The sequence below is a fragment of the Bicyclus anynana genome, chromosome 14 (assembly GCF_947172395.1).
Source record: "Bicyclus anynana chromosome 14, ilBicAnyn1.1, whole genome shotgun sequence".
In the NCBI taxonomy this organism is placed as follows: Eukaryota; Metazoa; Arthropoda; class Insecta; order Lepidoptera; family Nymphalidae; genus Bicyclus; species Bicyclus anynana.
The window spans coordinates 9,135,259-9,155,496 of NC_069096.1; the positions used below are offsets into that span (position 1 = coordinate 9,135,259).

The following is a 20,238-nucleotide window of genomic DNA, read 5'->3' on the forward strand; positions in this document are numbered from 1 at the left end:
ATGTATTAATGGTATGACGCTAGCAAATAACGTAGTTTTCTATCGGTAAAAGAATTTTCAAAATCGTTTCTGTAGATCCTGAGATTACCCCTACAACCACTCAATCACTTACAATCACACTAATATTAATAGGCGAAAGTTCGTGTGTGTATGTTTGTTCCTCCTTTACGTTGCGGCTACTGAAGCGATTTGGCTGAAATTTAGACTGGAAATAGATTTCACTCTCAATTAACACACAGGCTACTTTTTCATCCCGGAAAATCCATGGTTCCCGGGGGATTTGTGTAAAACTGGATTCCACGCTGACGAAGTTGCGGGCGCCCGCTAGTACTATATAAAATTAGAACGATTTTATTTCTTGAACAAATTACGTTAAAAATAATATCAATATTTACCCTACTACTGTTGCAAATTTTAAGTCTGGTAACCTTTGTAATTATGACAAACTTCCATGATTACGATATTGATCCATAAACAAGGAGATTGAACTCACATTCTGACGTTTCAATTTCATAGATAATATGGGAAGGCGTTGTAGAAGAAAGCTCAGTGGCCGAAATTGAAATTGTGTTTAATGACGGCAACTAAAGTAATAAGTCGAGTTTAAAGCCGCTACATGAAATTTTACTTCTAGTAGTATCGCTATAGTTTGGTGTCGCAATCTTATACATATAAGTGGAAGAAAAGGCATAAAACTGGTGTTCGATAAGTCTCTTGGCAATATGCCTGCCGTCAGGGGAGATGGAATGCGAGGGCTCGCAGTTTTCATATCGGACATTAGAAACTGCAAAAGTAAAGAAGCAGAAATCAAAAGGATCAACAAAGAACTGGCTAACATACGTAGTAAGTTCAAAGGCGACAAAACTCTCGATGGCTACCAGAAAAAGAAGTACGTCTGTAAACTGCTATTTATCTTCTTATTAGGTCACGATATTGATTTTGGTCATATGGAAGCTGTAAACTTATTATCGTCCAACAAATATTCGGAGAAACAAATAGGATACTTATTCATATCAGTGCTGGTCAACACCAATAGTGATCTCATCAAACTTATCATTCAGAGCATCAAGAATGACCTACAGTCTCGAAACCCTATTCATGTGAATCTCGCCTTGCAATGTATAGCCAATATTGGCAGCAAGGATATGGCTGAGGCGTTTGGTACTGAGATTCCTAAATTGCTAGTATCTGGGGATACCATGGATGTTGTTAAGCAGTCTGCAGCTCTCTGTCTTTTAAGATTATTCCGAAAGTCACCTGAAATTATCCCTGGTGGTGAGTGGACATCTAGAATAATACATTTGTTAAATGACCCACATATGGGTGTTGTGACAGCAGCTACATCGTTGATAGATGCACTTGTAAAGAAGAATCCTGAAGAATATAAGGGATGTGTCACACTAGCTGTAGCTAGACTAAGCAGAATTGTGACAGCTAGCTATACAGACTTGCAAGATTATACTTACTATTTTGTTCCGGCACCTTGGCTATCAGTAAAACTTTTGAGATTACTGCAGAACTATACTCCACCCTCGGAAGAGCCAGGTGTAAGAGGACGCCTGTCTGAATGTTTGGAGACTATTTTCAACAAAGCCCAGGAACCACCAAAATCAAAGAAAGTTCAGCACTCAAATGCAAAAAATGCAGTCCTCTTTGAAGCTATAAGCTTGATAATACATAATGACAGTGAACCAAATTTGTTAGTACGGGCTTGCAACCAGCTTGGGCAGTTTTTGAGTAACCGTGAGACCAACCTCAGATATTTGGCACTTGAATCCATGTGTCATCTTGCTACATCTGAATTTTCTCATGAAGCTGTGAAAAAACATCAAGAAGTTGTTATACTTTCAATGAAGATGGAGAAAGATGTATCTGTACGTCAACAAGCCGTTGATTTACTGTATGCAATGTGTGACAAAACAAATGCAGAGGAAATTGTGCAGGAAATGTTGGCATATTTGGAAACTGCTGATTATTCTATTAGAGAGGAGATGGTGTTGAAAGTTGCTATATTATCAGAGAAGTATGCTACTGATTTCACGTGGTATGTAGATGTTATTTTGAATCTTATTAGAATTGCAGGGGATTATGTTTCTGAAGAAGTTTGGTATAGAGTCATTCAAATTGTAATAAACAGAGAAGAAGTTCAAGGGTATGCTGCTAAAACTGTCTTTGAAGCTTTACAAGCCCCAACATGTCATGAAAACATGGTTAAGGTAGGGGGGTACATCCTTGGAGAGTTTGGTAACCTAATAGCTGGTGACACTCGCTCTTCACCACAAGTTCAATTTGAACTTCTTCACTCCAAGTATCATCTTTGTTCAGCGGCTACTAGAGCTCTGTTGCTGTCTACATACATCAAACTGGTTAATTTGTTCCCAGAAATTAAAAATAGAGTACAAGAGGTATTCAGGGCAGATTCTAATTTACGTTCAGCTGATGTGGAGCTACAACAGAGAGCATCAGAATACTTGCAGTTAAGTATAGTTGCTAGTTCTGATGTACTGGCAACAGTTTTGGAAGAAATGCCTGCATTCCCAGAAAGAGAATCATCTATATTAGCTGTATTGAAAAAGAAAAAACCAGGACGCATACCTGATGAGGTAAGAGAATCAAAAAGCCCTCTACCCAATATTACTCCAGCTCCAATAATAAATAACATCGCAAACACAAACAGCTCTAGTGCTGACCTTCTTGGATTATCTACACCACCTGGCACTAATGCTAATGCTACTGGAAATGGCTTATTTGATGTTCTTGGTGATCTGTATACCACTCCTAAAATCAGCCCAACTACAGTACAGCAAAATAATATCAAGAAATTTTTATTCAAAAATAATGGAGTACTCTTTGAAAATGACCTCATACAAATTGGTGTGAAGAGTGAGTTTAGACAGAATTTAGGGAGGATTGGTTTATTCTATGGCAACAAAACGCAGTCCCCAATTCAAAATGTCCACCCTGAATTACACTGGAATGATTTACATAAGCTGAATGTCCAGATGAAGCCTATGGAACCTGTACTGGAAGCAGGTGCTCAAATACAACAGATGTTGACTGCAGAATGTATTGAAGATTTCCATGACACAGCCAGCATGTCCGTATCTTTTGTTTATAATGGTGTTCCACAAAAAATCTCTATGAAGCTTCCACTCACACTCAATAAATTTTTTGAACCAACTGAAATGAATGGAGAATCATTCTTTGCTAGATGGAAAAACTTAGGTGGTGAGCAGCAAAGAGCTCAGAAAATTTTCAAGGCTCAGGGTTCTATTGATTTAGCTGCGGCACGTACAAAACTGTCTGGCTTTGGTATGCAGCTACTGGATGGGATTGACCCTAATCCTGACAACTTTGTTTGTGCAGGCATAGTGCACACAAGGATGCAACAAGTAGGATGTCTCATGAGATTAGAACCTAACAAGCAAGCTCAAATGTTCAGACTCACTGTAAGATCAAGTAAGGAAACTGTCTCACAAGAAATATGTGATCTGCTGGCAGATCAGTTCTAACTCAGTTTCATTCTGACAAAATATATAAAACTTTGGGTTACTCTCATACCATGTAAATTGCCATAAGAGCCCAAAAGTACAGGTTTTAAAAACAATTCACAAACTGTACACTACTGTTAAATTGTCTTGTGTACTTTTGTTTTATCATTAGAAATTTTGTAAAATTAAACTGCTTAAATTAATTAAATATATATTTATTGTTATAAATGTTTTTAAGATAACCAAAAGACAACAGTACATAGTAATATATTTTGTTATGTCTCAATTAAATTTATTTTCTTAACATTAGTCTTATAGTTTGTGTTATGTAAGTTGGACAATGTTAGTTTTATGATCAACTGCAGCCACTCATAGCTGTCTGTTTTTACTTGTAATTTTGCAACATTTTTTGCACCAACTGCAGAAAGGCACACTTACATGACATAAAGTATGAAATTTTTTATATTATATTTTTAATGCAATTTTTAAGCAGTGAACATCATACTGTTTTGACAAAAATTCCTTTTTTATAATAAAAGAATGTTATTGAATTATTGTAGTATGCATATAATGATCATACATTATAAATTCAACTGCTAATATATAGTGCAAAAAAAAGTAGTAATTTATATGGTATAAACTTACCAAAAATTGTATATAAGTTTGAATAGTTTTGTATTCATTGTATATTTTTTGTCATTAATTGTTCCACTAGTGGGACAAAATCATTTAGATATTAAATCCTGCTATTGTAAGTCATCATTTCTTATCATGGATTGATTTAAAATAGTTGAACTTTTCTGAAGTAGTGTAAATTGAGCAATATTTATTTACAAACATTTTGTAGTTTACATACCAGGCTTAAACTACATCTGTACTTGTTTATCATGGTATATATTGTTTTATGACATATTCCATTGGAAGCCAGCACATACATGATATTGGCAATATTATTGTGTATGTAAGGCTCTAATATAAATAAAGGCTAATTCCACCTAAGGCAATAAATAATATTGCCAGTTTGCATACACATAGTATGATGGTAAATTGTAGGCTCTGAACAAGAGGTGTGAAGCCTGTGCAGTGTACAAAAAATACCAGTGGCAATTCTGGGGCTACAAGACTAGGCCACCTTGCCTTAAATATTGTCAAAAATATGTCGAGTGTGTGCAGGCGGCCATTGATAGATTTTGATATGAGATTTGTTTCAACTAATTTGAAATAAATTTTAAGATATTTTTTTATTTACCCTCACCAGTTAAAAATATGGTGGATTTAAATTGTAGGAAATGGTAATCAATAGATGTTACTCAACGTTGAACCTCATAAAATTATTCATGAAATTTATAATGATGTTACATAAAATTAAAAATGTTATAATATTGTAACTCTAATATTTGAGCTACAGTGTTGTGCACTAGCACTTAATATGTATTATTATTTATATGTTCACTATAACATATTATTGAATAAAATTGTGTTAATCACAGTGGTCAAAAATTTTCAAAGTACAGTGTACCTGTATTATACTATAAAAAAACCTTGTACACAGCATTGCTCAGCTTTTCATTTTCCATATTTTTATTGTTAAATACAATTCTGTGGCAATTTCAGTTCAATTTATAATAAACAGTTTTCTAATCTATCTCTCATATGTTACATGTGTGGAAAGAAATTTGATGCTGTAAAGTTGTAAACTCGATATGATAGTAATAACACGAAAATGCCATGTACCTTTCTAGCTCATGTATTTAAGAGTTATCAAATATAGACTTTTGTTAATGTATACTCATGAGTATAGAATCTCACAAAAGTTAAAGTAGACGTTTTATTTTTTTATATTGTTTTCATGAAGTATTTAGAGATAGTTAGGCAAATTTAGAATAGAGAATAAATCCATTGAATATTAAATGTTGTTATAAAAATCTGTAGCATGCTAAAGCTTTTTGCATGGTAGAATTGTTTGAGGTATAGTTACAATAAAATAAGTATGTTTTATGAATCAATGTATGTATTTACATCAATTTGGTAAAATATTACATATATGTATATTATGAATTAGAGTATAACTGCTTATTTAATATACGCATACACTATGTATTGTGTGGTTACACTGTGTAAAATATAGCATGAAAATTCAAGTGTGGTTCATTATGAGGATAATATAGTTGTTTGCCCTTGCGCTTTGAAATCATATTGTACCTTATTAATACTTGTCTAAAATAAATATTTAACCAGTACATATTTAACATGGTCTTTCATTTATCTTAAATTTTACAGCTACATTCAAAGTCTACTATTTTATAGCAAACTGCATAAAATGTACTATAAATGCAGCAAGCATAAAATATGTTTGAACACTGACTTGTGAACATAATGACTGTACACCTTAAAAATAACATTTTTACATATGCAAATATTAATTATTACACATGTTATATAACTAATTATATTCTTAACACCAAGTGTATGTTTTTCATGAGACCCACTTGTATGACACCATAGATGAGTCCTTGGCAGAATTATCACCGAAGTGATGGACAGATACTGTTAATCAAACCATTCGTCCACATTTGGTGAATTTTCCAGAACATCATTTGATTCACTAAAAATGAAAAAAAAAATCAAATTAATAAATAATTATTAAACATAGCATACATTGGCCTCTTATAATAAAAGGACGCACAAGTGTGTTTCAAAAAAACTGGCCAATTTTGCTTTGACAGTTTCAGAATTATTGGTAAAGGCCTTTAAATATAGTCCAATATTCAATAAAATCCCAAATTCAGAGCAAATTCAACCATAAGGATTGAGTTTAAGGTTGAATTTGCAAATGTAACTATTTGAATTGAGTGCCAAGAAAATGTGTTTGGCACTCATTGAGTGGGGACGTTTTTAGGTTTCTGATTGTGCATCCACTTTTTAATAGGAGATTGATTGCATACTTTTAACAATTTAGCAACTTAATAAAACATCAAAGAGTCTAAATTACTAACATTAATAATCTCCTACTTAAATATGAGGTTATAATGGTTAATAATAGAATTACAAAGAATATTAATTTAAAGAAATAGATTAAAATAAAAATGGCACCTGTCAAGTGAAGGGTCATTGCTAAACATTTCTGTAGGTACAGTTGGGGGCGCTCGCTCAGGCAACAGTTCGAGGTAGGACTGCCGTGACTGTAGGTGGCGTTCCACCTCTTCGGGAGTCATGTGACCATCGCTCGCCGATAGACCAAATCCTAGTGCTGGCGATGCTTTCGCCATCATGGTACCACTAGCTTGATGCTGTGGACAAATAAGTACATTTCATTTATCTGCCAGTTTTTCTATCAATATTAAAGCCTACATGAAAGGGTGCATGTCCCCATAGTATCTGTATTGTTATGTATTAAAATCAACAATACATACAGACATTTTGCCAAATTAGTTTTTTTTAATCTGAGAAGATATTTTTGATTTCAAATATGAAATATTTGTCTTCAATGACTACATTTTGGACAAATTCTTGAACTTTTATGTATGTGGTTACCATCTTCTGTCTTACAGGATTATTAGTATTTGGTGTTTTTTTAGGGACAACTGCTCTTTTCCTTTTCATAGTATTATTGAGACCTTTATTGAGTGCAGATGGTGTGGATAAGACTTGCTGGCCAGCACTGTTGTCCATCTTTTTCCTGAAAACATGGGTAAGTATTAAGCATAAAATCCATACCATTCTGATAACTTTATATTATCTGCAATGCTTGTTACAAGTTACATATTATCATACCTTTTCATTGTCTCAGCATGATTATAAGTTGCATCATCCGAGGACTCGGTATCTTCACTGTCCGAAGTGGTGCTTTCATGTTTCTCATATTGCAACAATCTGTCTAACAGGAAGCTGCGGTCGCGGGAAACCTTAAGAAGTCTCTTTTGACTGCTTCTTAGAGCATCTTGAAAACATTCATTTTCCTAGAAATTAAACTAACAGTTACCTGTTTAATATTCAATATGTGTACAACAACTAATTATATTCTATACTTATTATAAAAAGTTTTATTTTCATTTTTAATTTTTGTGTATGTAGTCTTATTAAGACTATAACAAGCTATATATTATCCCGGTATCCCACAGGGACATGAACTGAGCTGCTAAACCACAAGGCATCTGTTAGTATGAATATAAAATCACTGGAGTATGTGGTTATTATTTGGCTAATCATTACATTGGGAGACTCCATTCATCTATTCCAGGTAATTTACAACTTCATTCAAATCTTCATTAATATTGAATTTACAGCCTTGTTCCATTATAGCATCTTAGTTAATCTATAATTATAGCATTCAATAACACTGTTATGTTAAATACTGTTAGATGTGTTACTAGGTCATGAAAAATGAGGCACTCAAAAGAGGAAATTTCCATATCTCAATGTTAGTTGTGGTCAACAAAAAACATTATTTAAACAAATAATTTGTTTAAATAATGTGGAGTAGTGTGTTCAGTGAAACTTTATATACATATATAATTAATGGAATTAAAGACAAAATTGTTCATGTGTGCGGTCAGTCCTGTAGCCTATTGTTCGGATCACTTTTTGCAGTGATTTTGTAGGGCTGTAAACAACCTATAGTATAAAATTATCATTGGGCAGAGCCTGTCTTTATGAACATAAGTGTTCATAAAGAAATTGAAAAACAATGTAATTTTAATATGGACCAACCCCGCAAAGCATTTTAAAATTTAAAGCATAAACAGAGTACCTCAAATAGACGAATAAATCTTACATAAATGAGATACTTCAGTTTTTTCTTGAGTGTAAAATACTGAGCCTTGTAATTGGGTTCAGGCTCTTGGTCGCTGCTGCTGTCACTGGAATAGTCTTTCCGAGAGTCGAGGCTGCGAGGCGCATCTGCGTTCATGCTATTGCTTGCACTGGCTGCTTCATTGGCCTGCATATTTGCTATAGACCGACAGTACCACCCGTCTAGCATCTTCTGCAAACAACATGAAAAAAAGAAAAATTGTTGCCTATTTTGTAAAAGAGAATAGAAAATAGAAAATATAGACCTTTGGATAGTTTTCGGACGCCAGTTTAGCGGTTTGTAATGTACGTATCGATAAAGTGATATATTTAAAATATTATTTGATATCAACTGCCTGGTTCCATTCAAATAAAAACAGAGATCCAGGAAGATTTAAGAAAATCTATTTAGAGTTTCTTAGTACTTTCGGTATTTTCCAAACACCAGTCCACAGATTAAATTAAATTAAAAATAATCGTAAATCTTCAATGTTCAAAGTTCAAACCAGGCCCTCCCAACCGTAGAATAAAAAATGAGAATCCTCCATCCTTTACTAACAAAAGAGAGAGATATCTCCATCCTTCTCCTTGTTATGGGCTGTAGTAGGTGGTGGCCATGCCTATCTCTTTCACCTGTACACTTAAATAAACTTGCACACTGTCACAATTCTAAGTATCGAAGAACTGATGTGATTGGTCAAATTTACACAAAGAAAAATAATAGCTTTTATGAATGAAAGAGAAATGTGTTTATACCACGTGTGCGCCGCCATTGTAATTTTACTGCGAAAGATTGGTTTTGACTTTTCAATAATTGAAATCATTGAAATTCGCATGAGCGCCGCTGGAATTACTAATAATAAGGATAAATCTTTCTTGTTAACTAATTATCTTCACTATTTAAATAAATTTTGATTAATAAAAAGATATACAATGTAGTTCGATTCGTGCTTGGTTATTGATAAAAGTAATTTTGTTTTAAATTAAAAATGAGGCAATGTGTTATTCCCAAGTGTAAAACGCGATCAAATTACGTGCTGTACCTTTTACTGATAGTGATAACACTAGATGGGAGGCATGGTTCATCAATTGTCCAATATTACGGAAATATACTCGTAGGCAGTTAGAAAACGTTAAAATTTGTGAAAACCACTTTCTACCCAGGTATGTAATTATCATAGATTGACAAAGGATGCTATTCTTACTTTAAATTTAGAAATTACACTATCTACTCCTAATCAACTCCTTCAATCTGATCCAAATACTATTTCACCACCATCTGTAATTTCAAAATTTCTAGATTTTTTTTCCATTCATTGTAATGAATTCCTGTACAATAGTTGACCATATTCCATCTACTTTTACATTACATACAGACAGACATCTTCAAACCCATTAAATTTCAAAGAGTCAGTAGTGGTAAAGAACAGTTTTCAATATTGTCTCCGGTCAATGTTATTGAAAATTCCAATTTACAAACTGATGTTGAGTCTACTTTACAGACTTCAACTGCGAGTCAAGCTGATTCCATACCTGCTAATTGTGAGTCTGCTTTAGAAAACATACCAGTGCACGTTAGGTCATATAACAGACTCAAGTCATGTAGAAAGCTAGATTTTGTTCATAGAGTTCCGGAAGATAAGTTTGAAACTCTTCGTAAGAAAAATTCACGTCAAGCTAATAATAATCATTAAAGAAACAACTAAAAAATAAAACTCAACTTAACAGATTAAAGGCTAAATATCAATCTTTAACTAAATTAAAACTCTTTGTATCAAAGTATCCCCTGTTAAGTCATTTTGAAAAGGTATTAGTAGACTCACAATTAAGATTATCTGGTGTTAAATTCAGAGGTGCTAGATATATCTACCAATGATGAAAAAATTTTTCCACTTTTTTCCACACAAAATGTTATACTTTCATACAGGTGTTATTCAAGGTTTTGAGGATATAGGAGGTGGTGTCAGAACAAATAATGTTGCTGATTAAGTTTTAGTTTTTATGCTGTGTGGGATATTTTCTTCTTGGAAACTACCTTTAGCTTTTTATTTTGTCTGAGATGGAATTAAAACTTTAAATTTAAAAAATATTCTTAAAGAACTTCTTGATGCTATATTTAAATCAGGATATGGAGTGAGATGTACTGTGTCAGATCAAGGGTCTGCTAATAAATTCATTAATATCTGAGATTTACTTATTAACCGTAATAATAGTAATGATCCTGATAATGTCTTTTATTATATATATAATAATAATAAAATATATCACATGTATGATGTACCACATTTATTAAAATGTTTTCGAAACAATTTTCAGAAAAAAGACCTACTTATTGGTAATCAACGTGCACAGTGGTCCATCATTGAGGAGCTCTATGCTACAGATGGTGAAGCCGGACGTGCAAGAACCACAACCCTGACGGATAAACACATTAGACCAACTTCTTATGACAAGATGAAGGCAAGTTGTTTTAATCCCTTTTTAATACCTTTAAACAAGCATTCCTTGTGTATATACAAGCTGAATCTCTGAAAAAGTTCCAACAATTTAAATGAAATTTAATATGCAGGGGTTTCGGAGGTTTACTGTTAGTAGGTGCGCCAAAAAAAATTTGAACAAAGCTCACAGAGATATTCATATAATGCACAAGTATGAGACAAATATTTTAGCATTCCATGGATTCATGGTGATCCTCTTGCACCTTCTATGGTGTACAGATACAGACTAACTACATAGCCATTTTTAGTCAATTCATTTTTTATACTACAGCCTTTCTTAATGAGTACTGTTTACCAACAAATAAATTAGAAATGAAGGTAGATAACACATGTCTTTTTATAACTTATTTATTTTAAATTATGTATGGTTTGTTTATAAAATGTTATATAAAATATATTTACCATATCTGATTGTTCTATGGTAATTAATCAAATTTATTTTCATTAATTTAAGAGCAAGTTAATTATAATTATTACTAGCGGACACCCGCAACTTCGTCCGTGTGAAAATCGAAACACACTTTCAACCCTTTCGCCACTTCTATGTATATTTTCATATGTTTTATATCACACCATCACACTTCACGAAGACTTTGTGTGCAAGTGTGTAAGTATGTTGTTGTATGATGATGAAGATTAAGGACAGTTAATGGAATTCCTCAACAGTTTCAAGTAGCTACTTTGTGATTGGGTTTGATTAATTTGTATTGATGAGGAGTTTTCACCTAGATGGGTTGTGACTGTTATTAGGGGTCTGGTTAGGAATACGAAAGACACTTAACGGAACTCTTCAACGATTTACAGTAGCTACCTTTTGTTAGGAATTTAAGTTGTGTAATCATGTCATCTCTTTTTATTTTTATTTATTTATAACAATATTTATATTAGATATAATAACATCACCATTAGGTAATGACCAGGATTTCTCTCTGGGGCACGCAGGTCTGAGTCTGACACCACCAAGTGTCTCCTGCTACTAAAATTTCTCTTAACAAGTTCAGTGCCACATCACACGACGTCGCGTGAAACGGCCTTTTACGCTGAGGCCGGTAACGCGACGTCGCGTGGTGATGACTAACAATCTTGTACGAGCTATAGAACATCAGCTGTATCATATTGGCTTTTAGTATTTATTCGGCCACTAAAGGAAGAAATGAACTTTTGACTAGTAGGCGTGGCTTGCTGATCTTGTTTTTCTTTTGTTTGCTTTTGCTAGTTCTGCATTGAGCAGCCGCGAGGTCAAGGTAAATTTTTAATTTACCAATGAAATTTTATAATTCAAGTTACCAATATATTATGATTTTTATAAATAACTAACGGACCCCCGCGACTTCTTTCCGCGTGAAAAGCGATGTAAACTTTCAATCCCTATTTCACAACCTTCTATATATATTTTTGCAAGTTTTTTAAAGTATAATAAATAGTCCACTAATTTTACTTAAGTTTCATTTGAATTCATTCAGTAGTTTTAGCGTGGTGCGCGGTAGACAGACAGACAGACAAAAATAACAAAAAAGTGTTTTGGGCCTCAGTATCGATCATATTAGGGGTTAAAGTATGAAATTGCCGATCTGTACTGAAAATCTAAATTGTTTATTTTTTAATTTTTAACAAATTTATTTAATCAAAATAGTTGCCATTATTATCTATACATTGCTGACATCTAATGGGAAGGTCATTAATGCCTTTGCGATAGAACTCCGACGATCTAGACTGCAAAAACTGTGTGAAAGCATTTTGTACTGCCTCCTGGGAAGAAAACTTCTTGTCACGTAGATAATTGTCCAAATCACGAAAAAAATGGTAGTCCGTTGGAGCAAGGTCTGGTGAATACGGAAGATGACGAATAGTTTCTAACTGCAGTTCCTGAAGAGTTAAAATGGTTTCTCGTGCTGTGTGAGGTCTCGCGTTGTCGTGGAGCAATAATAGTGAAGATCGATTCATGAGTCGGGGCTGTTTAACTGCTAGTTTTGTCAACATGGTTCGGAGTTCGGCACAATAGACATCTGCTGTTATTGCTTGACCAGATCGGAGAAAACTATAGTGAATAACACCATGCTGAGACCACCAAACAGTTACCATTACCTTTTTATTGGTAAGATTTGCTTTAGGACACATATGAGGGGGAAACAGCGGGGCGTCTTTTAGCGGCATTTTTGCGTCTTTGCTGAAATTTTGTATTATCTTCGAAACTATATGACTAATTAACATACTGTAAAAGGCAAATCTTATCTCTATAATATCCTCTTGATTATTAGGTAATTAATTTTGATAAGGATTTATGTTTACTTGTGTAAATAAAAATGAATTTTATAGTTATAGTAAATTAAAATTTTTTGTATGTCATTAGGTAATAGAGTATGAAACGCTGTCAAACTTGATATTCGTGTTTCTATACCTACTAAAATTGTCAAAGTACGTCATTTTATTTGGACGGTGTTAAGCTGTTATGTATCAAACCACAAAATGTGCGAAATTGAACTTTGAATGCAGTTTAGTTCAAAATTTCATAAAGAACACCACCGTATTATTATAATAATATTTTCTTCTATACTTTTTTCATATTTTGGTTACATTGGTACATTATTGCAATCTAATCAGATGGTTATATAATTCACAATCAAACTATTGTATTTAGCGTTTATGTGATATACTGCATTGGATGTAAAGGAAAATAATCTATTGCGCTATTCCTATTTTTGCCTTAATGTACTATCCCTCCTTGATACCTACACATAATTTGTTTTTAAATTCAACCGACTTTAAAACTTTAACGTACCCACGCAACTAAAAAGGGAAAAATAACATTATAATAATTTCTACCTATTGATCACTTTGAAGTCGGTGTCAAGCCTGTGATCTATTAATTCAAGGCGTATCGTAAAGATTTTTGTCTCAGACATTCTTTTTGTCATTCATGTGGTTTTTTCATAAACGAAAAAAACGAACAAAGTGATCCATAGGTAGTAAATGTTATTTTTCAGTTTCGTGGGAACGTTTAAGTTTTGAAGTCGAATCTACTCAGCATTAGAATTAAAATCTACGAGTTATCAATAAATACTCTGTGAATCTTTACTTTCTAAACATACTAATATTATACAGGTAAAGTTTGTGGGATTGTAAGGGTTAATCTCTGGATCTACTTAACCGATATTCAAAATTCTTTTAACACTATAAAGCCTCGTTATTTGTGAGTGTTAAATGCTATAATTTATCTCCGTATTCTCACGGGAACGGGAATTACGCGGGTGAAACCGCGGGGCTAGTCTATACTAATATTGTAAAAAGGTAAAATTTGTGAGGTTTTAGAGGGTAGACTCTGGATCTACTGAACTGAATTTAAATATTCTGTTAATAATAGAAAACTACATTATTTATTAGTATTATAAGCTATATTTTATCCCCATACTCCGAGGAGAAAACCTTTAATTTGGAATTGTAAGGGGTTATCTCTGGATCTACTAAACCGATTTAGAATATTTTTTTACCAATAAAAAGCTACGTTATTTGCGAGTGTCGTAGGCTATTCTATCCACATATTCTCTCGGAAACGGGAACTACGCGAGTAAAACCGCGGGGCGTCTTTTAAAATATTATAATGAGGTAAAGGTATTGTAGGGGTAATCTCTGGATGTACTGCACCGATTTTGAAAAATTTTTATACCACTAGAAAGCCACGTTATCTGTGAGTGCCTTAAACTATATATTATCCTCATACTCTTAAGGAAACAGGCATTACATGACTGAAACCGCGGGGCCTCTACTAAAATACTATAAAAAGGTAAAGTTTTGGGTATTGTAGGGGGTAATCGCTTGATCTACTACACCGATTATGAAAATTATTTTAACATACTAGAAAGCTCCATTATTTGTTAGTTTTACAGGCTTCATATTCCCACGGAAAAGAGAATTACGCGTGCGAACCTGCGAGACGTCGGCTAATGATGAATATATCACCCCTATTTTCTCACCCTTAGGGTAGTAACTTTTTTTTTTAAACTAATATGAGACTAATTTTGAAGTCATATCTTATAAAAGAAAAATTATTAAAATCTGACTTTATATAAAAAGTTATTCGTGGGTTTACTTTACAATTAATGGGTAGGTATACATTCAATTAGGGTTAGATTTTTTTTCCTATTTGAAATTTATATGGGACCTAATTCGAAATATATTTTTTTTTCATTATATTTCCTTTCTAACAAAACAAAATTATCAAAACGGACTGCTCAGGATTGTGATGTTTGGAAGTCCCTACAAAAGGCCTATGTCCTACAGTGGACGTCCATCGGCTGATATGATGATGACGATGATGATAAATTTGGAAAAAAAATCCAACTCTATGGTTAGGAAAACAGGGGATGATTGAGTGTATACCCATTAATTGTAAAGTAAAACTACGCAGAACTTTCTTATAGTGAAGTAGATTTTGATTTTTGATTTGGCTAGGCATTTCACCCAAGCACATAAAACGCGCTGCCTTGGCCCACGCGCCTAATTATACCCCGGCCTTCGGCCGGGGGTTTGTGGTAGGGCCTCCGACCGTGGCCGCCGCATTATACCCAAGCACATAAAAAGCGCAAAATCCGGCCGCGCACCGAATAGCTCAAAGCAAAAGCGGGACCGGAGCGGAAAAATAGCTCACAACGCGTTCTGGTCACAATAAAACATCAAATGTCGGTCTGTCTGTCTGTGTGTATGTTCGTTATAGGAACAAAAACTGCTCAACGGATTTTAACGAAACTTGGTACAATTATTCTTCATACTCCTGGATATAGTATACTTTCATCACACTACGATCAATAGGAGCAGAGTAGTGAAGGGTAAACGTATGTAGGGAAAACGGGAGAAGTTACTCCCGTTTTCGTAAGAAGAGGTTTAAGGGCGGACGAAGTCGCGGCCATCCGCTAGTCTTCTAAAATAGTAGATTGTTATACAAGGGGCTAAAAAGACCCATCATATACGAGGTATTTTTAGGGCCCGAGACGTAAGGCGAGGGCCGCCTAAATAGAAACCGAGTTTATAATGGGTTTAGCCCCATGTGTTACACTCTGCTTTTCACTACGATTGCGAGACAATAAAATAGTTTAGTACATGTTCAATGATTTATTTTAATTGAAAATTAAATGTACAAAGTCTACAATTTTGGATATTAAGGACAATGCTTTTACCCGGTAACATAATTTCCGACTACTGTGAAGATGAATAATGAGTATGTGAGGTAAACGTGGGAGATAATAGTTTAAAAAACTCCTTTCGTAAGTGAATCCATTCGTTGTTGTTTTCTCCACTTATTAAATTTTTCGTAGGTATTCGTAGATATCGTAGGAAAGTATTTAAGTAAATGCGTTTCGACTTTGATGGTAACAGATTGAAGATTTCATCCATCTCCAAATTAAGATCACCATTCTCACTAGATGAAAACAACAATAACAATTATTGTTGAAAAGTATGTAAGTTTCGGTCACAAATTTACAATGAATTTCTGTAAAAAATCAAGTGTGTATTATTCACGCCAATTGTTTTTTAAATTCCCGCTTTTTAATTTTATTTTTTTCACATGAGAAAAAGGCAAAGGTAAAGGATGTCCCATGTCTTCAAATCTCGCTATATTCGCAACTCAATAAAAATGAAATAAAAAAATAAACGCATTCCACAGACAAGAACGGTGCATTTTATTCCAATTTAAAGTTTTTTTTATTTATTTTCAAAACAATCGGGGCCTTACCTATAATGATTCTATTTTCGAATAAAACCTCCTCCGTTTTATAGTAGGCTAGTACTTAGCTAGTACTCGTAACAGACAAGAATTAAAAAAACAAAATTACTTTAGCCCCTAGAGGCTAATATGCTTGTTTAGCCCCGCTGTGGAGTGGTAATATGACAGTGTTTTTGAGCAAGAGTAGTGAAAAATACTTTATTAAAGTTTATTTTTTACTAATAGTAATGTGGCAATACGTTAAAAACACGAATCACGCGTCTTCGCGTGATGAATATATATTTAAAAATGTATAACCTTATGTATTATTTTACCGAAGATTCAATAAAAAAGTATTATTAGAACAAAAAATGCAAATTAACGGCTTTTTAAGCAACTTAAAAAAAAAGGAGGTTCTCAATTCGACATTTGTTTTTTCTGAACCAATTTTAAAAATTCTTTTTTTGTTAAAAGGTTATAGTTCCAGATTGGTTCCATTAAATTTTTATGACAATCGGTTCAGTAATTTTGTGTTGAAATGAAAATAACGAATTTTCCCGTACTGTGGCGCTTTCGTTCACTATGCTAGGACACACTAAAGACAGAAAAATAAAATCTTTAACCGACTAAAAATAAAAAGGGAAAAATAACATCGTATGTGCTACCTTCAGAGGGACTAGTGGCAGTTTGATACTGTGACGGTCGCGTTAGCGTAAATGCGAATTTATGAGGAATTGAAACAGCGCCATCTATAGGTACTACTGCACTGTTTCAATTCCATATAAATTAGCATTTACGTTATCATTTTGAAGGCAGTACCAACACAGTAATTCAGTAACTTAAGCCGATTAAATCATATCAATCAAGTTTTAGGATTTAAAAGAAACGGCTTTGATTATTATGTGACTCACTTGCCACCGCCTTCAAAGTAATCTGAAGGTAGCACATACTATGTTATTTTTCGCTTTTAAGTTTTTTTTGTTATTTTGAAGTCGTTTTGTTAAAAAGATTTTATTAATGTTGGCCATTTAGGTAATTCCAAGATTTTGGTTTGGCAATGAGGCAGAACTTGAACCTAGTACCTCGTGATCCGCACGGGCTAAGCACTAGACCAACGAGACAATAACTATTATGTTATTCATACTATTGTACAGTGTTAAATGTTCAATTTTTAACCAAATTTCATTTTACATTACAGGTCAACCATGCAGAAGTATTCAGCAACACAGTCTACATCTCTCTATCGATGCATTTGAAGACATGCGAACGATTTAGAATGGACCATAATTATAGTGTCCCACCTATTAACATTGATAATGGCTTTTTCACTGCTGAAATAATATTATTCATGAACAATTTGTTTGACAGCCTTGATGGTGGTGGTCATAAAAGTACCAGTTTACGTAATGCTTTATCTTTAGAATCAGATCACTTTCAGTTTTGGAATGAAGCAGTGAAAAAATTACAATCAATGAAATTTGATGCTACAGGCTCAAGAAAAATGAGGCCAATTTCATTACGTAACTTTTGTCACGATATAAAAACCGTAAAGATTTTAAAAACATTTCAGGCGTTAACTTCTTGAGTCTTCAGCAATTAAACCAGGATCCCCTGGAATTTTTTTCACAAATCAGAGGTCATGGTGGCTCTAATACACGCCCAGATTGTCACAATTTTATTACGTCATTTAAGACATTGTTAATTAATGATATGACATCTGATAGTTCTATATATGCAAATTGTTCTCGCGATAAAGATAAAATGCTCGGTTCTCTCAGGAGTTTAATTAATAGACCAAAAATAGATATTCAATGTATTGATTACACATCTCAACATCAAAATTTAGATTTCATAGATACTTGTATTCCTTCCGAAAACGTTTTTCAAACTCAAGCTGTGTTTTTGCAGGTGCAATTTGCAGATATTTATTTTCAAAACTAGATAGTGCAGACTGCCAAAGTTGTAAAAATGCACTATTGTCTGATGTAAATGAACCATTTCACTCTTTAATTGAATCCAGAGAATATAATGCAAGTACCAGAATTTTTTATCATCCGTCTTGTAATCTTTTGAGTCTTGTATGACAATGTATTTATTTAATTGAAGAAATATTGCCAAAAATTTGTAACGTTTACATTTACACAGATTTAATTAACGTATTTAAAAATCGGCTCGATACTTCTTTCTTATCTTGTGCAAGCATAAATTGGATTTTTTTAACGCTTTTTGGTTGTTTGTCATTAGAATGCAAGTCAGACAATGGTGTATTAATTTTAATAGGAAGATGGACAATGTAGATACTAGAAAGAAAGGAAAGGAAATGGAAGATATGCTTAAAAATAAAGTAAGTTAAGGTGCTAGCTATAGATCTACACACCACCAAAGTCAGTAATTTTTTCATACCGTATGTTTATATTCATATTTTCTTAACTTGGAATTTAAATTAAAGATTATTTTTCATGCTATTTATCAGTCTTTCAAATTTCCATTTTGAATTCTTTTGTAAGAGTAAGTTATTAGGTATTTGTATTCTATTATTATATATTTTTTTTTGTTAGACTATTATTATAGATTTTTGTTTGTTAAGAGCTAACTCAAAAACTTACACTACTGATTTTAGAAATCCACTCTTTACTAGAAAGCTACATCTGTAACATATACAGGGTGCTCGGGAGTATTTCCCATAACTTCAAGGTGTCGACGAGTCCACATAAAGAAACCGAACTGCATAACTAATATTTTTTTTAACTAATAAATAAAATCTTTTTATGTCTTCATACATTAAAATACGTAAAACTTGGCTACGTCATAATTATAAATATGTATTAATGTATTATGTACGTCATTATATAAATTTATTATTATGTATTAATTTTCGTTAAAGAGTAGTAACCCCAGAGTTATAGGAAATACTGCCAAGCACCCATTATAATCAAAACTACTATTCCGGTAAAACCATGGTCAAGTCTGCTAGTAATATACATATAATTAAGTATAAGTCCTAACAAATCTGCCTCCTGTGATATCCTGTCCTTTTTGTACTTTTAATTAGAAATCTTGCTCTTTGTATTACATTCTAATGTATATTGTAAAAAAATTGCTAAATTTGTAAAAAAAATGTTTAATACTGAAACAATGTGGGATTTTCACAATATTGTACGTGCTTTGTGTTTTTATTGTTTTTAAAACTATAATTTTGCAAAACTCACAATCTTTGTTTTGTATGACAATAAATTACATAATTTTTAGGTAACCTTACTTACACTTACTTATTTTTATTATAATGGTCTCTGATCCGGCATTAGAAATATATACCCTCATATGTTTTTAGTGATGATAAATAATATTTACAGAGACACATTATAAAGAGGTTGCCTATTATACTTAAGTTAAAATGATTGTTTTATAATTAATAATTTACAAGGTTATGAGTTAAGGTTACAACAATATTATGTTGATTCTGTTACACTGTTCTGTCTCAAATTTATTTGTTTATTGAATCCTCATAATGTTATAGAAAAACAATATGTAAGTGATTTTCCAACAGCCTAAAATTTGTATGTACACAATATTTGTAATTTTGGGGATTGTGAATGATAATTACAATTGTAAATAATGTTTTTTTTTTAAAGAGCAACCACTGAGTTTCTTGCCGGCTCTTAGTAGAATCTGCCTTCCGAACCGGTGGTAGTCACTACACAATTAACAGACAATAACAAAATAAATAGATTTAAATACATTAAAGGCTTTTCTTTTCCTT

The 20,238-nt window shown here is 33.0% G+C and overlaps 2 protein-coding genes and 3 long non-coding RNA genes across 6 annotated transcripts in view; 3 read left to right on the forward strand and 2 right to left on the reverse strand.

Moving 5' to 3' along the window:
* Window positions 1-18,304, reverse strand: part of LOC128198765 (uncharacterized) — a 38,129-nt gene extending 19,825 nt beyond the window's left edge. Inside the window, exon 1 of the long non-coding RNA XR_008251468.1 lies at window positions 18,024-18,304. This is a non-coding gene — a long non-coding RNA (uncharacterized LOC128198765). The remainder of the gene's footprint in view (window positions 1-18,023) is intronic.
* Window positions 479-5,740, forward strand: LOC112053797 (AP-2 complex subunit alpha). The gene has a single exon (XM_024093360.2). It carries the CDS (start codon window positions 723-725, stop codon window positions 3,510-3,512), a length of 2,790 nt encoding a protein of 929 aa, XP_023949128.1. The 5' UTR covers window positions 479-722; the 3' UTR covers window positions 3,513-5,740.
* On the reverse strand, window positions 3,691-8,724 carry LOC112053798 (uncharacterized). 2 transcript variants are annotated; one of them, XM_024093361.2, is made up of 6 exons: window positions 8,549-8,724; window positions 8,266-8,475; window positions 7,266-7,450; window positions 7,026-7,170; window positions 6,585-6,781; window positions 3,691-6,096 (listed from the first exon to the last, which is right to left on the reverse strand). In XM_024093361.2, exons 2-6 carry the CDS (start codon window positions 8,470-8,472, stop codon window positions 6,042-6,044), a joined length of 789 nt encoding a protein of 262 aa, XP_023949129.1. In that variant the 5' UTR covers window positions 8,473-8,475; window positions 8,549-8,724; the 3' UTR covers window positions 3,691-6,041. The 2 variants fall into 2 exon arrangements, with proteins under 2 accessions (XP_023949129.1, XP_023949130.1); XM_024093362.2 differs by having other exon boundaries at window positions 7,041-7,170; window positions 8,549-8,722.
* LOC128198764 (uncharacterized) lies at window positions 8,899-10,741 on the forward strand. The gene is made up of 2 exons (XR_008251467.1): window positions 8,899-9,446; window positions 10,599-10,741. It is a non-coding gene; the product is annotated as an uncharacterized LOC128198764 (long non-coding RNA).
* LOC128198766 (uncharacterized) lies at window positions 10,749-20,222 on the forward strand. Its single transcript, XR_008251469.1, has 2 exons — window positions 10,749-16,038; window positions 17,677-20,222. It is a non-coding gene; the product is annotated as an uncharacterized LOC128198766 (long non-coding RNA).
* The last annotated feature ends 16 nt before the right edge of the window (window positions 20,223-20,238 follow it).